The sequence below is a fragment of the Cervus elaphus genome, chromosome 2 (genome assembly GCF_910594005.1).
Source record: "Cervus elaphus chromosome 2, mCerEla1.1, whole genome shotgun sequence".
Lineage (NCBI taxonomy): Eukaryota > Metazoa > Chordata > Mammalia > Artiodactyla > Cervidae > Cervus > Cervus elaphus.
The window spans coordinates 18,445,320-18,467,620 of NC_057816.1; the positions used below are offsets into that span (position 1 = coordinate 18,445,320).

The 22,301-nt window shown below is 44.8% G+C and overlaps 1 protein-coding gene across 4 annotated transcripts in view; it reads right to left on the minus strand.

Moving 5' to 3' along the window:
- The window catches only part of FLI1 (Fli-1 proto-oncogene, ETS transcription factor), a 133,439-nt gene that overhangs the window by 104,031 nt on the left and 7,107 nt on the right, over positions 1-22,301 (minus strand). The window contains exon 1 of one of the 4 annotated variants that reach the window (XM_043873399.1): positions 21,953-22,247. The exons of the other annotated variants lie outside the window; for them this stretch is intronic. Within the exon in view, the coding sequence (XP_043729334.1) occupies positions 21,953-21,970 (18 nt within the window). The 5' untranslated portion in view covers positions 21,971-22,247. Of the gene's footprint in view, positions 1-21,952; positions 22,248-22,301 lie in introns of those variants that run through there. 4 annotated transcript variants of the gene reach the window in all.

Genomic DNA, 22,301 nt, shown 5'->3' on the forward strand with positions numbered 1-22,301 from the left:
GGGGTTTTTATTTTCTTCTCTTTGTTTTTGATCTTGCAAAATGCACTTGCAGCCATTTTTATTACAACATCACTTCGAGGTAAAGTTATCATTGGCAGAATCTCTTTGCTCTGAAGTTGAGGAAACCAAAGCATGAGAGATCCAGGACCTGCTGAAGGGCTGGGGGCAGCTCACACCGAGGCCGGTGAGCACGACTTCCAGAACCCTGTGTGCCCAAGAGCAGCTTTATCCGCCAGTGAGAGGTCCGCCAGGCTGGGAACAAGTCCAACCCATACGCTGTGGACATCATCAAAGATGGAGAGAAGCCTTCCAGAATCTTCTTGCCCTTGACATTTCTGGATGCACTGCATATTCAAAATGTATCAATCCTCCACTTAAATACCCTTTTCTTTAAAAGTCTGTCAACCAGTACAAACGAACTCTATGTGCTCAAATACTACTCTGATCATGTCTTTGAAACCTTGAACGTCATTGTCCTCTTGGGATATTCTTTATTCACTTTACTTGCCTTTACTGAAGAAAATGGCTTACAGACCCACAGACAATGCCTAGAGGCACTAAATGTAGCAGAGCGGCAGGAAGGCAGCATTTCATTCATTCATTCTGCGAGCTCTGCTCAAAGGCCTGTTCTCCTTCATGCCTACTCGTGCTTATCGTTCAGGGTTCAGCCTAAATGTCACTTCCTTGGGGAAACCTTTGACCTCTGAGACTGGTTAGGTCCCCATAGTACACGCTCCTGAAGCATTTTCTACTTCCTTTTTCACAGAACTCTTTGCCCTTATAACACACTCAGTGTCTCTTTTCCCACCTTGACTACAATTTCTGTACCAAAAACTGCCTTGCCTGTCTTTTTTCTAACCACTGTATCCCAGGACCTGGCACACAGAAAGTGCTCAATACATACATGAATATCACTGCCATATTTAAAATGGATAACCAACAAGGACTTACTGTACAGCTCAAGGAACTCTGCTCAAGGTTATGTGGCAGCCTGGATGGGAGGGGAGTTGGGGCGAGAATGGACACATGTATACAAATGTATACATATGACTGAGTTCCTCTGTTGTCCACCTGATACTATCATTACATTGTTAATTGGCTTTACTCCAATATAAAATAAAAAGTTATAAAAAAAAATATGCAACTATGTGCCAGGAGCTGAGGTCTCAAAGACAAACTGGTGGGGTGTCTGCCCTCAAGAAGCTGACAGCAAACAGTGAAAAACCCATACTTCAATGCTTGCCATGATGTACCAGGGGTCACTGAATTATCACCACAGAATTATATTCTGCACACACATCTTTACTTTATTCCAGATGTAATCTGAAAAGAACAAGGATGGAAGCTTTCAAACTGCAGAGATTTTTCTGAAAATGCATGAGCCATAGAAAATACCAGACTCTTGATGGATTCTATACATAATCAGCATGAGATGATTCAAGACTTAAATTGGGCATTCACAGGTGCCTGGCAGTTGATCTATACTTTCTCCTTTCTAGAGGGCAAGTGTGAGAAAGAAGCAGGACCACAGTGGTTCATCACCCCTGAAACCATCAGGTAGTTAGCCTGCAGGGAGCTCTCTTCTATTTTCTCTGTGGCATCTCTCCATCTTGATTTTAAACAATTCAGCTCAGAAATGCACATGACTGATTCAGGGGTAGACACAGGATGAACCTTCTCAGTGATTCCAGTTGAAGACTTCCAAAGCAAAAGCCACCACAGCTCTGCTCAGGAAAAGGCCTTAGGGGGACTTCCCTGGCAGTCCAGCGGTTAAGAATTCTCCTTCCAATGCAGGAGGTGTGGGTTCAATCCCTGGTCCAGGGAACTAAAGATCCCACACGTTGTGGGGCAACTAAGCCTGTGAGCCACAAGGAGAGAGCCCACACAGCCGAAAAAAGAAATCAGGCTTAGGAAGGAGGTCAGATCTCCCCAGAGAAGAACTAGGTTTTTATTCCTCACGGTCATTCCAAGTCCACAGCAGATAAAGCATGTCATCTGATCGATTTTCCATTCAGGGCCACGAAGGAGGGAGAGAAATTGCTCCATATCTTGGACATCTCAAGCACGTGGGTCCCGGTAACTGAGGACATCACAAAGCAATGCAAGTCCAGGGAACATGCACTGGAGGGACACTGGGGTTCAAAGTCACCATTCTACCTACCTGTTTGCTAAATAAGTCTCTTTGCTCACATTTAAACTTAAGGAGAAATCTACTTACAATGAATCTTGGAACTCAGAAAGCCAAGTCTCTGTTAAAAGAATGGAATCTGCTGTCAGAGAAAATCATATATTCATGGCAGGACAAGGCATTAGAACTGAAAATGACCTTAAAAACAATTGATCGTCATGCCAGTATTGTACAAATGAGGAAAATGAAATCACCATGCTCTGGAGGATTCCCTGTGGCTGAGGTCATTTTCAATGAAAAGGTCTACCGGAAAAGCCCACACCTTTCTTTGACAAGCCTTATATACATTTAATCATTTGTGAATATCCCGGTGAAAGATTCCGAGTGCACCCATTTTATAGATGGGAAAAGACATTATTCTCTTAAAGGCCAGTGTAGAATTGGCAATGAAGCCGACAGACTAGATGGTAGCCTTAGTTCCAGCCCCAGGCCAGCACTGGTAATACCTGGGTAAAGATGGACATCCACTTTTCCTTTGATTTTGCTTTAATGTCAGTCATAAGAATCAATGGAAATGTTAGTCTCTATGTGGACCAACATATTGCTGACTCAAACAAAAATAATTCACATAAATACACTCTCCAACTGAATTCAGATTTTAAGACCGTTTTTGACCTGAAATATACAGACTTGCATGGTTTAATACGGGAGCCACTAGCCACATGTGAATTAAATATAGATTAACTAGGAGGAAATGGAATGAAATTAAAAACTTAGTTCTTCTTTGCACCAGCCACATTTCAAGGCCTCAGAAGCTACCTCAATAGCTAGGTTAGTGGCTACTATAGTGGATGGTGCGGAATAGGGCATGTACCTCCTTTGTAGAAAGTTCTACTGGACATCCCAGATGAAGACAGTTTGCTTAATCTTCCACTTTGCCTTTAAGATCAGGTTAAGAAAGCTAAGAAGTATGAATGAAGTTTCCCAAATCTCTTATCCTAAAAATTATATAAGAACCACATCTCTCATGAGGTTTCCAATGCATCAGTCTTTTCCAAAAGCAGATATTTAAGTCTTCTACAGCCCAGGAAAATCTCTCTCTCCCTTTCACTCAAATCAATTTAAAACCAGAATGTTAGAGTTACTTGAAAAAGATGAGAACGTGTTAATTAGCTATTTCCAAATCTAAAACATATTTAGGTAAGACATTGGACATAGCTAAGATGGTAGGATATTAAGTGTGTCTAGAAAATCTTTATACAATCTAACCTCCCAAAGATAGATTACCGCTGTCGAACAAAACAAATTTTCTGCAAAGCTGAGTTAATTTCCATGTGTGAGATGTTCTTCATAGTTTGAAATATGTATTTGAGATGCTCTCGAATCTCTTTACCTTTACTCTGTGGTATTGGTGTAGAAAAAACACAGAATAGTCCTCAATACAGCCTACAGATCTTGGTGGTCATTTGCTTTCATGGAGAAAGAAGCGGTGGGCTTGATCTTAGCTGGATTGTGGTTCCTAAAGAACTAAATAGATCAACGTCTGAGCAGCTCAGTGTCCACCCTATGGACGCTGAAAGCCCAATTCTGTCGGCTAAGAAGAAAGCCCTAATACCTAATTCAACACGTTCAGAAAAAGATGTCAGGAGAAGCTTTACATCAGAATCCTAAATGTCTGGATGAGCCTTTTAAATGAAAAGAGCCAACTTCATTTTCCTTTTTTTGTGTGTCTCATTATCACTTAGTTGCCCCAGTGTGGGTAGAACGGGGGTAAACATTCTTCCCCTTCATTCCACCTCTGGTCACACAGTCATACTGGTTGTGTAGTGTAACAGGGAGAGAGACAAGCTTTCCTAAAATGCTACTGATGCAGGATGAGAACAAAGATACAGCTTGCCTGTCAAGTCTCCATACCTGGAGGAAGAGCCACCATCATCTCTGCCTTCTGCTCCAGCAGAGGACCATCTTCAAAGTAGATGACTTCTCCCACACTGTCCCCCCTTCACTCACACTCAAGTCAGTTTAAGCTTTCAGTTACGTTCACACTTAAACCATCACATTCCAAACCAATCCAGATGCCTTGGTCAGGAGCGTTCAGTCCTACAGTTCCTCCTAGGTTGGAAGACTCTTCTTTTTGGAAGTGGAAGGTAAAGTGGAGCCTGTGGAAGGGCTGAAGTGTTAGCTCCCTCTGAGTCAACCCACTTCAGGCCTGGTCCTGCGTTCCCACAAGAACAGGGAGGAGACAGAGGAGGTGGTACAGGTGGACAAGTGGTGGGGGCAGTGGTTGCTCACTAGATGAGCATCGAAAAACCATTCACAAGGGGAAGTGGTACAAGATACATGGCTTATATTCTAGGAGGGTTTTTGACTCTTTAAAGGCAGAGACAGAAGTTAAACAACAAAACCTGAGTACCATAGTTAGGACAAGGGAATTTTGTTTCACTGGTGTTTTCAGTTGGACACAACTCTTTATCAGCAGCACAAGCCTGGAATTCCTGAAGCTGCAGTCACATCCTGCCATCGGGTTTTACGTAAAACCCCCATTGATGGGGATGGGAGTTTCACAAGGAGAACAATGGCCGGATATAAGGGGGAGAGGAGGAATATGGGATGTTTGGTCTGTTCTGGTGCATTCATAGGGGAGAGTGTCTCTACTGGCAAAAAGATATGAATAAATAACTGATGAATTTCACCAAATGAAAGTAAGTCTTGGGAACCATGAAAATCAGAAAAAAGTAACCCATGGACCCCATTTAAGCAACACTTATTATCGGTTAGGGCTTCCCTAGTTAGTGGCTCAGATAGTAAAGAATCTGCCGATAATGCAAGAAACATGGCTTCCATCCCTGAGTCGGGAAGATACCCTGGAGAAGGGAATGGCAACCCACTCCACTATTCTTGCCTGGAGAGTTCCATGGACAGAGGAGCCTGTTATGTTCAAACATCCACCTGGATGAGAATAATAACTAAGATAATAATAACCAGTATTTACATTGCTATTTACTCACTAAGTCATGTCTGACTCTTTGCAATCTCATGGACTGTAGCCCACCACGCTTCTCTGTCCATGGGATTTCCCAGACAAGAATACTGGAATGGGTTGCCATTTCCTTCTCCAGGGGATCTTCCCAACCCAGGGAATGAACCCATGTCTCTTGCTTGGCAGGCAGATTCTTTACCACTGAGCCCCCTGGGAAGCCCATAGCTCTTTACAAAGTATTTTTCCCTCCACACTTATTTTGATTCTTATTATTGATCAGTATGGCAGGTAGCAAACTTCATATTACTTATGACTGGTCTTATTTTACAGACAGGAAGGGGGGAGATGAGAGAATATCTGGCCCAAGATCACACAGCTAATCAGCTGCTTTCAAACCTAGATTTTCACACTTTGAATTGCACAGGAGCCATTCTGCCAGCATCGTGGTAATCTGCAAAACACTATAGCATCTCACTGCCCGCCAGAATAAAGGTTTTTGTCACCTTTCTCAGCCAAGAAGCCCCACGCCGCATCCCCACGTGACACTGTGCGAACACGAAGTTACTCTGTGTAACTCCGGCTTAATAGGGCTAACCAGCCTGTGACAATAAAGAGAGAATAAGTTGTCCAAATAAGACTCTGAATTGGAAATGATGCTTGCTTTATAATTGACAACAAGAAGCACCATGTAAGGAGTCGCTGAGTTGCTTGGCAAATGGCAGTAATCAATTAATGCTTTTCTTCCAGAAATTCAAAGCAATCTAGCAGGCCAGATTTTCACCAAAGCCAAGAGAGAGAGAACTGACTATTCCTCTTCTTTATCCTTTTGGGTGGATGGAGAAGAGAAGTTAAGAAAAGGAGAGAAACTTGTCCAGTGTCACCCGACCAGCCAAAGGCAAAGCCAGGAGCAGAAATCAGATTACCCGATACCCCGTGCTCTCGTCAGCACTTCAGAGGGACCAGTACACAGGTAGAGCCTGGGACTGCTTCCACAGCTCCTAGGGGGCCTGCTGCGTCGGTCTCTTTTGCTTTTAGTGCAGAAGTGTGTGCAGGTAGGTTCATCATCAAGGCCTTTTAATGAGTATGAAGAAGGAGGTGAGGGATGCGCTTGTTGTCACTGCAGACAATGGACTGCCTCCAATCAGAGGGACCAGCATTGGCACTGGAACACCAGTCCAGCTGGTCCATCTCTCATGAGACTGACTGTCCCACCGATAGCCTGTTGATGCTGACTGGCTGCATTAAGAGGGACTCCTGTGTTTCCCGTAACACGCCCCTGACCATTCCGGAGGAACTGAGCTCAGAGCACCCTGCCCTCCCAGTGGTGGGGACACCAAGGTGTTCACCTTCCATCATATTCCTTATTTTCCCATAAGAGTCACCTTCACCAAGCCATCTGGCTCATAAATATCCTCATTTTGTGCACATACAGCAAACATTCTCTCCTGTTTCCAATTATTTTGAACAATTAAGCATGCAAATGCCTGAGCAACATTTATTAAATTTCTGTGGACTTTGAGGAGGAAAAAGGAAAAAAAAAAAAGATCAACCAACAAGAATCTGAATCATCAAAGCACTCTTACAAAACCAGCATTTTGAGCCTTTAATTGGAAGTGAATCAAAAACAGGCGTGTGAAATTTTCCATGAAATACACACAGGGCCTAAATAGTATTTTAAAAAGGTGCTCTGGGTGGAACAGAATCTAGGTCCTGCCCAGTCCAAACGGATGAGAAGAAATGATTAATTTCAAGGTGATCCAAACCCAGCCCCACTGACTGATCGTGGCTCACCTGTAACACCGTGCAGGGCAAACTCTGGGGAGGCAGAGGAGGAGGACTGCGATTTCCCTTTACAACAGCACAGATCAGAAAGTAGAACGGGAACCACAGATCTGCAGAACCAAGGACTTTAGAGGCCCCGGTGCCCAGAGTGGCAAGTCCACATGCCTCAATGCCTCTTCCATGAGGCACCCTGGGAAAATTCTCTGTACACCAAGTTTCCTGAAGCATATTTCCAGACAAGCAGTCTGCCCCTCTCTCTCCTCTTTCTTGAAAAGTGCAGAAAGTACAGGTGTCCCTCAAGTCCTTGATCTCAAAGGAAGTCTTGTGTTGCAGCAAAGACCCTATTTGATCAAGACTGCCTATATCTGTTGCCCCCAATATACTCTTATGGTAGAGAAAACCAAGGTCAGTACAGTCTGTCCTTTGTTTCCAAGGGTTCCTCATCCCTATATGCAACTGATCGCGCATGTGTTATAATAGTATTTCTGATCTGTGGTGGGTTGACTCCGCCGAATGGAGAAGCCGCAGATATGGACAGCAAAGTGTAAGGGACTTAAGCATCTGCTGATTTTGGAATTCTGGAGCCAATGCACAGGGTGGTACCAGAGGTGGACTGTATGTATATGGTTTTCTACAGATAGCATTTTGGGGACTGAGAGAGATAATGCATGGGTCTTTGTTCCCTAAGATTCCTGACTGGTCACAGACTTAGGTACAGGGCTGGTGGCAGAGCTGGGAAAAGAAAGATCTCTTGTTTTTCTGTACCAGTGCAGAAATTTTAGCCCTTTTCTCCTGGCATCCTCAAAGCAGGTTATGTGAGGCTTAGCATCCTCACTGAGCCCCTATCTAACCTCACACACTCACTTCATACCATATAGTTTCTGAGTGATTTTCCTCTCTGAGATCACCCCTTCAAAGCATTTACATCTAGAAATGATTACACTGAGTATTGGGTTGGGCAAAATCAATATGAATTGTCCGTGATAATTCCCATTGTCTGAAAAATACATCTTTTGTCAGGGGAGCTACATTGCAGTTTCAACTGTTTTCCATTTCAAATCAGTGATCTTTGCAAACAGAAAGGCTGCATTTGAGTGGCTGCATGACTGCTTAGATGCCTCAATGGTTCATATGGAAAGCGCCCTGTTTGATCCCACAGGAGAGTTATACAATGGCCAGGAAGTAAGACGGAAAGGCAAAGAAAGCAGGTTCGCCTGTGGATCCAATGAAGCTTAATATCTTTGCTTGTGGAAACACTCTTACCGTGAAATGTGTGGCTTTGGGGAATGGATACCTGCGTTCTGCTGTCCAGTTCTCATCTTTAAACACATCACACCTTGAAACCTAGATACTTCTTTGGTACGATGGCCTCTTGTGTTCTAACAGTCTCAAGGGTGGGTATTCAGTTAGCAATGTGCGATGTCTGCCTTGGGCAATATGACAAATACTAGCAGCGTTTTTTAACTTGACTGTTTTGTGCAGCCTGTGGGATCTTAGTTCCCTGACCAAGGATCAAACTGGGGCCTGTACCTTGGAAGCACAGAGTCTTAGCCACTAGATCACCAGGATGTCCCCAGGCAGCTCTCTTAGTAGTGTTCTCTGCTTACCGGGAATTAAGCTAAAGCCCTTTCAGAAATAAGGTGTAGAGTAAGAGGTGAAACCAAGTGGTAATGGGTAACATGGAGTCCTCTAAGCAAAAGAGGGAAGAAACACCTTTATCCCAATTTCTGGAACTTCCTCTTCAGTTAACGCCAGTGATCCTTGGGATACAATTTGAAGTTCCTTTTCTTATATGCATGCTTCTAGAGTTAGAATGTCAAACAAAGATAGGCTGACATCTCTAATTAAGAGAGTTTCTTTGCTGACAGATTATGTTGAATTAGGGTGACAAAAACATAAACCCTATACACAGAGGTCTTCATGTGACTCCTGGAGGCATATGTGTGTATGGGGTGGAGGAGGTGCTCGGGCAGCCTTAAGGAGGAGAATGGGTTAATCTTCCCTCTTGGAGTGAAATTAAATTACAACTACGATGAGTTCGAGTGCCTCCTTGACCCCTGAGAGTTGTACCCGAGGTCCACCATGACGACACACACAGGGCGGTGAGTTGGGGTAGCGCCAGAGGGGGTAAAAAACCCAAAGCCAGGCACACCGCCTCCACATTGAGAATGAAAATTTTAAAATAATAGGTTCTTCAGTGCTAAATGATGTTTGGTTCCAAGGATCCTTGGAGCTACGGTTTTCTTTGTTCTGCCAAAGGAAAAAGGAAATACATCAGGAAGCTGGGCCAGTCCACAGGAAGTCTCACTTGAGCTGATAAAAGGAATTGATGCGAGGTGGCTGGGGATGCAGTTATAAGTCAATCAGCCTTGAAATAACAAGAAATGCTATTCGGGAGAAACTGGAGCCTGAAGTTAGCCTTTCTTGACGACTCCCTTTTAACCTTGCAAAATGTCCCCTTCTTTGTGTTTTGTAGAAACACATCCCCTCATCAGATTTTTTTTAAGTGTGTGTAATTTATGTGTGTAAGTGAAAAAGAATGAAAAATACAGCCAGAGTTGGAGCCAGAGAGGAGAAGAGAAAGCATAAAAATGTACAGAAGGAAGCATCATTGAGTCAAAGAATATGCTATTTTCTACTGAGCTACAAGAGCTTTTTTTTTTTTTTTTTTAAAAAAATCAAATCATCTTGATAGCTCAGGGAGGGTGGGGCGATCTGAGAGAGCAGCGCTGACGTATATGCACCACCATGTGTAAGACGGAGAGCTAGTGGGAACCTGCTATATAGCAAGGGAGCTCAGCTTGGTGCTCTCTGAGGACCTGAGGACCTGGAGGGGTGGGTTGGGAGCGGGTGGGAGTGAGGCTCAGGAGGGAGGAGATATGTGTATACATACAGCTGATTCACGCTGTCCTACAGCAGAAACTAACACGACATTGTAAAGCAACTAAACTCCAAGAGAAACAAACTTAAAAAGTGAAACAGAACCTATTGGTTTCACCTTCCCTTGCCCACCTGCTACCCAGGCCACCTGCCAGCAGAGTCAGGCAGGGACTCTTACCTGGGGAACAGAGGGCTGAGCCTTCCTAAGGACAGGATGTGGAGGATGGAGGGAGGCCACAGACCCGTCTAGAGCAGAGGGGGTCACTTAGACAAACACTACTGCCTGCCTGCTCAGTTGCTCAGTCGTGTCTGATCCTCTGCGACCCCATGGACAGTAGCCCACCAGGCTCCTCTGTCCATGGGATTTCTCAGGCAAAAACACTATCGTGGGTTGCCATTTCCTACTCCAGGGGATCTTCCTGACCCAGGGATCGAACCCACGTATCCTGCACTGGCAGGTGGATTCTTTACCAGCGAGCCACTTGGGAAGCCCACCACCACCTGCACAGTCCTCTGTAGATGGACTGACTCTGGAGCCTCAGTTTTATGGATGTGCATGTGTCAAACTGGCAATGGATCACAGAAGCTAAACTCTATGAACTTTGGAGGCAAACAGGATAAGGTTCAAATCATTGCCTTTCCGCTTTCTGTCCTCTTGGCCTCGGGTAAGTTTCTTCACCTCTCCAAAATGAAGAGTACATACAGCATAGGGTCGTTACAAGGATCAAAAGGGACTATGTCCTAGAGACCAGACTTGTGGTTGCCAAGTGGAGGGATGGACTGGGAGTTTGGGATTAGCAGATGCAAATTATTACATAGAGAATGGATAAACAACAAGGTCCTATTGTATAGCACAGGGAACTATATTCAATATCCTGTGATAGACCAAGATGAAGAATATGAAAAAGGATGTACATATATGTAAAACTGAATCACTTTGCTGGACAGCAGAAATTAACTCTCCTTGCATAAAAGAAAAAATTTTTTAAAGTGAGCATGCCCCCCCAAAAATAAATACATAAATAAAGTGAGCATGCCCATAAAGGCAAAAACAGCTATTGGTACACAGTCAGAGCTCAGTAAATTGCTCCTTCTCTTCCTTCTTCTGATTTTGATTGTCTGCCCTTCATACTCTTCCCCTCAGGTGGAAGGTGAGTGTGTCTGTTACTCTCAGGTGAGGAGTAGGAAAAGAAAGGCCTTAGTAAGGGCCACTGGGGCTCAAGCAAAATGGTGGGCGATATGGTTTCAAACTGAATTGGGGCTTTTCAGGGTTGACTATGTTTGCCCAAAGCCTAGCACCACTTCCTGTTTTAAGAAGAAGAAAAAAAAGCCTCCCAGAAAACTCATTAAGAGGCTCAAAATCCTTCCTGGACATCAAATATGTCCTCAAAATATTTTTTTTTTCTTGAGTTAAGTGTAAATGAATCAAAACCAGACGAATTCAATTTCCCTTCAATGAAACAGAATTTTTTTTTAAATCCAAGGAAAAGGCACTTGGGACCAACTGTGTTTTGGGTTTTAAATGAGACCAAATTTTGGGAAAGAGCGTAAGACCCCAAAACAGAGTCAGGCCCTATTCTTGGTTTACATTAATGCGAAGGGATTAACACAGCTCCAGTGTTGCTTGGTAATAAAAACACCAGCTCCCAGAAATTCAGGAAGGCCCTCGTGAGACCCAGCCCCTCCCCGCCCAGCCTCCAACTGGCTCCCAGATCATTCTACGAATTATCCTTGGATTATGAAGAAGAACCACATGGGCTAGACAGAACTTCTGTGAGAGCTTCAGTCATCCAAGCCCTCAAATGAGAAATGCTTTTAAAGTCTGCCTGGGATTAGACTCTTATAAACATGGGAGGTGAAAGGAACTTTTGAAATCATACCTTCATTTTATACATGAGAAAACCTTTAACACGAGGAAATTTACACGAATACTGATGCAAGGAAATGACTTGTCTAAGATCCCAGAACTCCTTTGGGGTAGAGCTGGGGCTCGAATTCAGGTCCCCAGATCCTTGGCTGGACAATTTTTTTCTGTATTTTACTGCAAAATGGAATCCCAGAGTCTCTGAAAGCAACACACTGGGGATAGAACAAAGATGTTCAGCTTATTCTTTCTTAAAAATCTATTTCTAGTCCCTCTTTTACATCAGTTTTTAAAAGGATAAGAGTAATATACACCAGTGATTTAAAAAGTCAAATACAGAAAAGTAAAAGTCCTGCCCATAAGTAGCTACTGTTAAAATGAAAACACACACACACATACACACACACATCTATCTAATTATTTATGCATAGACAATTTCTGGAAATGTATATCCATAAAGAAATAAATAAACATTTTCATCTTTTTTTTACAGAAATGGAACCACACATTTTGTAATTTGTGTTTTTCCATGTATTAATATACTTTGGAGAATTTTCTAAGTCAGTGTGAATACACAACTGATTTTATTTGACTTAACGACTACATGATATTTTTTACCTGAGTCTTCTAAAATCAATTTGTCTAGTACCCTACTGATGGATATTTAGAGTTTTCCCAATTTTTGCCCTTACCAACAATGCTACAAAAGACATCTTGTACATTTAGCTTTGGCATTTGACTATGTCTGATAAATTTTTAGAATTGGAATTATCATCAAATTTGTATACAAACACTTAACATCTCAATAAATGTTTCCAAATTGCCTCCCAGAATGAGTGTACCAAGTTAGAGTCCCACCAGCAGGAATATGAGAGCCATTTCTCTTTATTCTTTCTACCATGAGGCAATAGTAAGCTGTTTTCATCTTTGCTATCCTCATAGGTGATAAATGTTGGCATTTCATTAATTTCATTTGAATATATAGATGCCTGAGATTCTTTTCATATGCTTCCTGACCATTTATATTTCTTTTTCCAGCATTTATTTACAGCATTTTTGGTCTATTCTTCTGCTATGTGGTCTACCTTTTTCTTATTGATTTGTAAACAGTCTCTATGATTATTCTGTAATTGACTTTTATTGGAGTACAGTGTTGTCCTAGCTTCTGTGGTTGTTGTTTAGTCCGTAAGTCGTGTCCGACTCCTGGCGACCTCACAGACTGCAGCCCGCCAGGCTCCTCTGTCCATGGGATTTCCCAGGCAACAATACTGGAGTGGGTTGCCATTTCCTTCTCTAGGGGATCCTCCCGACCCAGGGATCGAAACTGCGTCTCCTGCATTGGCAGGCAGATTCTTTACCACTGAGCCACCAGGGAAGCCCTCTATCAGTTCATATATATACACACACATATATCCCCTCTTTTTTGGATTTCCTTTCTATTCAGGTCACCACAGTGCTTGAGTGGAGTTCTCTGTACTATACAGTCGGTTCTCATTAGTTAATGCATTTTATACACAGTGTCAATAATGTATATATGTCAATCCCAACCTCCCAATTCATCCCACCCCACTTCCACTTTGGTATGTTTGATCTTTATGTCTGTGTCTCTCTTTCTGCTTTGTAAATAAGATCATCTATACCATTTTTCTAGATTCCACATAATCTTTGTGTTTTAAGACATGTGCCCTCTGCTTGATGGATGGGAAATAGTCTTTCTCGGTGTCTCATTTGTCTTTTCACTTTACTTATGGAATTTTTCTTGACGTTAATATACAAAAGGAGGAACTAGAGCTGAGAAAGGGACAATAATAATAAGAAAGTTTCCTTGGCTGAAACCCTGGATTTTCAAAAATGTCCATTCCAGGACTAGCATCACCCAGAGTAAAAGGGCAATTAAAAAATTATAGGCTGGGTGTTACCCTTGGGAAAATGTGCCTACATCTCCTTATAATACAAAGCCATGGATAAAGAGGCCCCTAGTGAGTACTGCTCCTTTTGGAAACTTTAAAATCAGTGAGCAGAGAAACCTCTACCCTCTAGATGCCTAGAAGAAGCAGTAAAGACATCCGGCTCTTGTTCGTTTATGTAAAGCTTTGTGCCTGGCAATAGTTTTCAGTGTTTAGTTGAAAAAGTAAATGCATGAGTAAGAATTAAGTGATAAATCCCTAAAGACAAAAGAACTCTTCAGGCTAAGAATTTCAACCTAGGGAACTTCTCTGGTGGTCCAGTGGCTAAGATTCCACGGTCCCAGTGCAGGGGGCCTTGGTTTGATCCCCAGTCAGGGAACTAGATCCCACACACTGCAACTAAGAGTTTGTAAGTTCAAGCATGCGACAACTAAGACCCAGCACAGTCAAATAAACAAAAATTAAAAAAAAGAATTTCCGTCTAAATATATGCATCGATATAGATTGTAACAGCGTTGACAACTCACAAACTGGGTAATTTTATAATATCAACCTATTTGTTTTCACATTTCTTCTACATGAACAATACTGCAAAACTGTTCACTCTCAGACTCCTCACGGAACATCAATGAATTCCCATGTATGAGACCTAAAAAGTCTCCTCTTGGATTGTTAGATTCCAGTAGACACCTGAAACCCATGGCTGTCTAGAAATGCAGAGTGGAAGCTCCCGTGGCACCTGTAACACTGATTACCTGCACGTGAACACTGGGGTGTGACACATGGTCTTTCATTCCCGGGGACACATGGCGCCATCTGAGAAAACGGGCCCCGCTATGGGGAATGCATTTCACATTTCAACTCTGCATTCTCTTGGAAGTGAAAACTTACATACGCTGGAATTTTGATCATGACCTAAACGGCAGGCCCATTGTTCCCCAAAGAGGGAAAATATCTCAAATATTCAGTATTTTGGTTCATTTTTGTGGGTAGAAGCCATTTTGAAGCTGTTGTGGAGTAGATCTGAGGGATCTGAAAAGGCATATGAGCACCTGATTTCTAGTCGTCCTTGGAAAGATAGTGATAAGTCACCTAGGCTTTGGTTTGCGTGGGTGAAATGTCAGTATTTCTAAGTGAGATGATGGGCTCGGCCAGTCTATGAAAGTATGTCAGATCTCTCTGAATTTCCATAGAAATTGGATTTGCGTTTCAGGAAACAGCTTTTCCTTTTGTCTCTTCTCATTTACTATCTGCTGACTCATTCTAAAAAGGAACTAAGTTGGTAGCCCAGAATGGATGGCCTCGTTGAAAGGACAACTTGTGGTGAAGTCTCTAGAACACTGCAAAAGAAGACACAGTCAGAGGAGGGAAGGAGAATCATATTTTTATCGGATCCGGTGAAACAGAGTTCTCCTCTTTGCCTTGACTCCATATTTAATAAACAAACAGCTGACAACATAGTCTGGTGGCTTGAATCTGACTGGTTGTCTAATCCTTTCTGATACTTAATTCTCGCGGCCTCTGACAAGTGATAGAGCCACTTCCATCTCCATTTCTTTTTTTTTCCCATTTCTTTTTCTCTTCTTTTTTTTTTGTTTTCCATCTCCTAAGGAGCAGGATGAGACTAGGATGAGATTCCATTCTTGACAAATTTTTACAGTTATATGAATCACCCCTCTATTAAAAATTTTGTGATTCCTCCTTTCCACGTGTTTTGCAAGCCCCAAATTCTTTCTTACAGTATTTAGGATCATCCCATAATCTATTCCATCCAGTATTTCCACTTTTACCTTCTCCTTCATATGCCCCACCCCCACAGTATTCTACTCTCCTAGAAAGCCCTTGAGTCGTATCTTCCTGTGCAAGTCCTATCCCTCTTTCAAAGTCAAGGTCTACCTGGGCCAAGAAGCATTGCGGCTGGTGTGAAGAAAAACAAACAAACAAGCATTCTGGAAACAGAAACACATTGGGCTTGAAAACCAAGTATGCTACCTATTCGCTGTCATCTTAGGCAGGTTACTTAACCTCTCTGAACTTTCATTTCTCCCTGATAAAACAGAGATGTGATGATACTACCTCCTAAAGGGTTGCTGTGAACATTAAATGCAAGGATGTGAAAGGCAAGTATGTGAAAATGCTTTGTAAACAGAAAGGGGTAAACACATGACTACTTCTGTGTTTTCTGTGTCTCTCCAGTTGAAATTGCTCTTTCCTTCTACTATTGCACACACACTACTGCATTCTGCTGGGTGTGCATGCACACACACACACAGCTTCTCCTCCTGCTCTGTCTCTAGGGCAGGAGCCCTTTTGCCACCAGCTTGGTATCTTGATAGCATTTAGAACCTAGTTCAGCCCCTGCCTAACAGCCATGCAGCAGACCTCCTGACCTGCATTAATACAGGTGGCATCAGCTTATGATGCCCATGAGACCAAGGTGACAAGTTCCCATAAGACCAGCTAGCTCTACGCAGAAAAGGGTTAGTCCATAGACTGTCTAATTCTGTCAAATGTCCAAGACATCTGTCAAGATGTCCCTAAGGGTGACAATGTGGGGATAGACAAACCCCATCCATTGCCTCTGGGGGAACATCTCAAAGTCTGGGCCACTGACGTTGGGTCTATCAGGTGAGTAGAAAAAATAGAGTGACATCATTTAGCAAAACTGTCCCACTGTTTTGCTTTCCTGTGAATGGGAAATATAGATAAACATCAAATGCATCCCATGAATGGGATGAACACTATAGATAAATATCACTGAAGCAACAGAAAATGAAACAGGGTATAATTTTCTGCAGAGAGAAAGACACCTGCACAGCTCTGAGATTTCAAAAAACCTATTACGGCTAGTTGAAGATTTTGTGAGACTGTGTATGAGAGTGTGTGTGTGTGTGTGTGTGTGTGTGTGTGTGTGTGTGTAGATAGAGGCCAATGTCCTTTAGTCTTCTCCATTTGTCACAAAGCAACAAACAAAAGATAAGATTTAGAAAAACTGTTTCAAGATAGGCCAAAGAAAGACTTGTTATTCAAAACAAAACAAAAACATTATTCTCTACCTACATAATGCAATTGCTTGTCTCAAATAAATAAAAATAGTAGATGTTTTTCATCACAACCCTAGATAGTTAGGTCCTAATCTGAAAATCTTTTTATCAAGCTTCAGGCAGGATAATGCTTTTCCCAAGAAGACAAGGGACCTTGCTGAGGGCCTGAGTGTTGACTTACAACATGGGGATATTTTCTGACATTTGAGGGAAGATAAAGGCCTCAGACCATTAGAAATCCTGCCTGGTGGTTCATCATCATAAAAAATTTTCCAACTTTTTTCTTTTGCTGGGGCAACTCAATGCTAACATTTGTCTAACGTTGCATTTCTTAAAAAAAAAAAAAATTTGGTTTAAATGAACCATTTTTTAAAGCCAGTGCCAAGTTAACTGTTTGACCCCAAATAAAAAGAGACATTGAAATTCTAAATCTTATATAATGCAGCTGTTATTAAAGACCTACTCACTACACAGACTAGAAGGCGGACCCATAAGATATGTTCTAATGCATCTGAATACATTCTATTTCAATAGTCAAATATTCAATTATTAAAAGAACTGAAATAGTAATTCAGCCCACCTGTTCTGTAAAGGGGCCTATTGGCTATTTAAGCAAAATACTCTATTTCTTTTTGTCTCCTGGTAATGGAGACCTTGTTTGTCTACAGAAAGAGGAGGATTTGTTTTAGAGAACAGTTATGTTAAAATCCTATACAAACATTTGAGATTTTTTCCGAAGTATGGAAATACATTTCTATTAAATAAGAGAACTAGTCCCTAGTCCAAACTTTCAGATTCTCCATGATTTTTTTAACGGCTTATCTGCCTCTGTCTCTCTTTCTCACACATACACACCACTTCCAGGATCCTACAATTCATAATAATGTAATGAAAGCAAATGAAATGTTCCTGGTAAGTGGAAAGAACACTGGCCTGAGGGTGAGGACCTGGCATTCTCAGCCTGACTCTGTCGCTAGTCAGCTGTGTGACCTTGGATAATTCAGCAAACACCTCTGGGCCTCAGTTTCCCTCCCATAAAACAAGGATATGGAGCTAAATAACCAGTAAAGCTCTAAAGTTGCAGTCCTGAAAGCCTGAAGTGGAACAGCAGCAGACGTGGGAGGAAGCTTTTTTGGTAGAAATTATTCAGGAACAAAACAGGATTCACCGCTTGGTGACTCCCCGAGGGAGGCAATTCTCTGTGGTCACCAGACAGAGAAAGAGACACAGCCTGTCATGCTCTGAGTTTGCGTGAGTCCAGGTGCTATGAAGGTTAATTAAAGGCACAACTGGGGGAACAGTTCACTCCCAGAGTGAAGGCAGCATCCATCTTTAAGGACAGAAGTAAAGCCTTTGTTCCCGGGTACCCCTCACTCTGCTGCTTTCTTCCAGCAGGCCCATCCTGAAGTTTTCCAACTGGACACGCAGTGTCCATGGTGACTTGCCGCCTGGACCAGCATGGCTCATGGACTCTGATGGTTTTCAAAGCCCAGCGACACCTCAGCCTTCCTTTCTCATTTTGTTCTCCCCACATGTACTATTGTGTGGTGCGGTGCTTTCCCGAGGTAAATGATGAAACTGACTATATCTCTGCTCACCTGGGACTCTGTTGGAAGCACCCTCCTGACCATCCTGGCTATCTAACCACATCCCTGTGTATCCTCTAACCCGCTTTATTATTCTTCAGAAGACGTATCATGTTGGGCACACAATTATTTATGTATGTGTCTGTCTCCTCTGCCAGAGCATAAATTCCAGCAAGGTTTTGATTCCTATCTTGGTGGCTCAGACAGTAAAGAATCTGCCCACGATGCAAGAGATGCAGGTTCGATCCCTGGGTCAGGAAGATCCCCTGGAGGAGGGCACAGCAATCCACTCTAGTATTCTTGTCTGGAGAATCCCACGGACAGAGGAGCCTGGCGGACTTCAGTCCATAGGGTCGCAAAGAATCAGACACAACTGAGCGACTAACACTTTCACTTTTCACTTTAGCATCAACACATAAAGCAGGGCCTTGGAACATAAGAGACACTTAATTAATATTTGTAGAATTAATGAAAGATGTATATAATAAATCCAGACCTATGATCTAATTTTCTGGCCAATTGATCCCTACAAGCCCTATCCCCAAGGAGAAAGTCAACTAACATACAATCAAGGAAGGTACCAAACTTTATTGAATCCTTGCAAGAAGGTACTTTGGCTCCACTTTACAGATGAGAAAACTGAGTCTCCCAGAATGGAGACTGAGCCTGGGTTTTCTGACTCCAAGTCCCCAGTTCATTTCCCTATTCCATTCACCACATCTACATTTTCTCTGATTGTTTCCCCATCTTTAATGGTAGCATATGACTGACTGAATCAAGCTTCCATAGATGAAATAAGCAGATTCAATTGAAGACTGCCTAGATCTAAGATGCAGTATTTGAAACCAGGTCATTCTTAAAGCAGCAACCAGTATCACGTGCTTTTCAACAACTGATAGCATCACCGTGGGGGAGCAGGGCGGGGTAAGGTGTTGTTTAATATTTAGACGGACTTGCCTGTGGCAAGTGAAGAGTGGAAGGGCTCCAGCAAATGTTGGTGCTCCCAACGTGATGTGCGGAGCCTTCCCAGGAGACATTCTTGGAAAGGAGAAGAGAGCATGATGCAGAAGGACTTACTATAACAAGGGTGATGAGGTTGAGATTTTGTAATCACAAGATAAAAAGCTTCTGCAAAGGAATCCAGACTTCCCTGGCAAGCTGGACCAAATAGCTTCCCCAGTGATGAGACCCAAAGGTATTCTGAAATATCAACATGCTTTATAGATGAGGAAGAAATACACAGGTGCATAAAAATCACATCCCCAAATCAGTCAGAGATGATGTGTCAAGGCCACTCAAACTGGGAACACACATTCTGGATTTGTGTCTACAAATTCAACATGGTATGTGCTGTCTTCTGAGCTCTCAGTCTAGAACTGGATTTCCTGGACTTGGAGTGCCATGTTCTTGCAAGAGCATGTGAGCAAGATATCTTAGGAACTGAAAGGATTGGAAAGATACTATTGCAGAGGTAATTCAGTCCCACTGTTTCACTTTTTCAGAGTCTGAAGCTCACACGGGCTTCGTGGACTGTGCATCCTCACACGGAGACCTGAAGTCCCGGGGCCTCTCCTTGTCCACGTCCTCTCCACACACAGTTTTTGAACCCCTGTGGGAGTGGGATCTGGGAACCCCAAGATCCAAAGGTCACACATGAACAGGAAACTGTGGCTTTCACACTATTTAAACACCAAAGTATACAGTAAAGACTAAGTCCTTCAGAACGCCGGGCAGTGAAGATGATGACCTGAAAAGTCACTGCTCTGCTGGTCCATCTCATATTCAGGCAAGCTGGATGGGAGATGGAAGATGCCCCAAAGGAGGGTCTTGACAGACTGACGGGCTCCCATCACCCCTGCAACAAAGAAGCCTGTCACCCCCACCAGAGTCCTGGCCTAAGCTTGCTCTCACTGCTAGCCATGCCAATCCCTGCGTGTGCATCTAAAGAGGTTAGCACATTCTGGGTACACAGACCGCAGCTTCCTCCCTACCCTCAGGGCCTGTGCTGAGAGGTCTAAGCACTGGGGAGACATTGCTTCACTTCTCCTTAGGGTGTCCACATCAAGACCCTGGAACCATCTTGCCACCCTTCCGGGTCATAGGGGGGCCCTTCTGGGCCAGTGGCAAGTGTCCTGGTAAGAGGAGTTTTCTAGACTGGAGCATCTTATTATTAAATCAGACATACCGAGACACTTGCACACACCCACCGAAAGAAGGGAGACAGACATTAAATGACCAGTGACAGGACCCCCATCTACTGGTTCCCCCCTACAGTAACCTCATCTCCTTAACTGACTCCTCACCCACACACTTTAAACTGGAGGAACCCGGACTCACAGAGGCTCCTTTTAACCCAATACAATCAGTAATCTCATCTCCAGATTTTCAAGTTCCTGCTGTTGGTGCCTTTTACTTAAGTCAGCATATTTCAAACTCTCAGAAGAAAAAAAAAAAAGAAAACTTAGAAAATAAAACCACTACCCCACCCAAATGATAAAAATCTCTTGAATTCTCCAAGCCCAACATCTGAGCCTTCTCTTACTCAGCCCTGAGCAAAGACTTGATTCCTCTGAGTTCGGGAATGGTGGGCTCTGCCAGTCCCCTCCTCACCAGCCTAATAGATTTTCCAGACCGGCTCGGGCTTGCAGTTGTGGGATAGCCTCGCAGCCAACTCCTGGTCCCATTCATTCCTCTCGGTCCTTTAAGGCCAGTCACATTAGGGGCTGTCCCTCCTCTCTGCTCCTGACCCCACTTCCCCCTTCCAGAGGGAGCAGGCGGTGAACCCTCCTGAAGTCTGCGGTGAAACCCAGACCCTCACCCGTCCCTCTGGGCTGCACTTGGCAAGCTGGACCCGGGCGGGAGACGAGGGTTGGGGTGGGAGTAGGAAGGATCCGGCCACCTGGCAGCCCCCAGCGCGGCCGGCTCAGGGCTGCTCCCTTTAGGAGGAGCGGCTCCGCAGGCGAGGGACCCTCCTCGAGAGGCCGGAGGGAGTCCTGCCCAGGAGCTGGCGCAGCCCGGGCGTGGAGTGCGGGACCCGGGCGTGCGGAGAGCCGCGCGGGCCGTCCGGCAAAGTGATGCCGGGCGGAGGAAAGGCAAGGCGAGTCCGGCCCGTTAGTCCCGGGGAGCCGGCAGTTCCCGAGCGCCAAGAACCCGGCAACAGAAGGACCAAGAGGAAGGGAAACCGGCCCGCGCTGACATGTAAACAGGTCTTCCACCCGGAGGAGCCCGCGCACACAGATCCCCGGACACACTCACTCGTACCCCGATCCGCCTGCAACCAATCCACTTGCCCGCCCCTGGGCCCACCCGGCAGGAGACCCGGCTGCTGGCTGCTGCGCGCCCGCCCCCGCCGCCTTTGGCCTCGGGGGAGAGGAAGCCGCCGGCCGCCGGGCGGGTGCCTAGAGCCGGGACCGGGGTGCCCGGCTCGCCGGGTGGGTTAGGGGGCCCGGGAGGTCTCCGACCCCCGGCTGCGATGGGCGCCCGGCTCCCCGGTTTCACGCCGCCGGCCCCTCCCGCACGCAGTCCCGCCGGCAGCGCCGTGGGAGGGGGCCGGGCTCCGCTCCGGGGCAAGGGGTGCGGGGGGATCGCCCTCGGCGCGGAGCCCGGCGGGTCGCCCCCGCCTGCGAGACTCGCCACCGGAGCGCGGGAGGAGACGGCGCGAAGCCGGGGTGCGGGAGGAAGGGAGAGTGGCCACGTCTTCCGGGACCCCGGCGCCCCGCGCCCAGCCTGCCCGCCGCCTCGCCGCCCCAGCCGGCTCCGCGCCCACCGACCGGTCGCTTACCTTAATAGTCCCGTCCATTTGGCCAAGTCTGCAGCCGAGCCCCCCAATATTCCACACATTGACCCGGTTACAGCCTGACCTCGCAGCCCCTTCGGATTAGCCCGGCGCGGCCTCTCTGGCGCCCTGGGCCCTCCCTGCGTGCCCCCCGCGAGCGCCCTGCCCTCGCTCCCCGGTGCACGTTTGTTGTTGTAGCGGAGCGAAAAAGAGACAGTTAACCGGATGAAACTTTTTTTCAGCTAATTTTGGGAAGTGACTTCACTTTGCGAATGGGGAGGAAGTCCTATCTCTCTCTCTCTCTCTCTCTCTCTCGGTCTCGCGCTCTCCTCTCTTCTCTTCTCTCCCCTCTGCT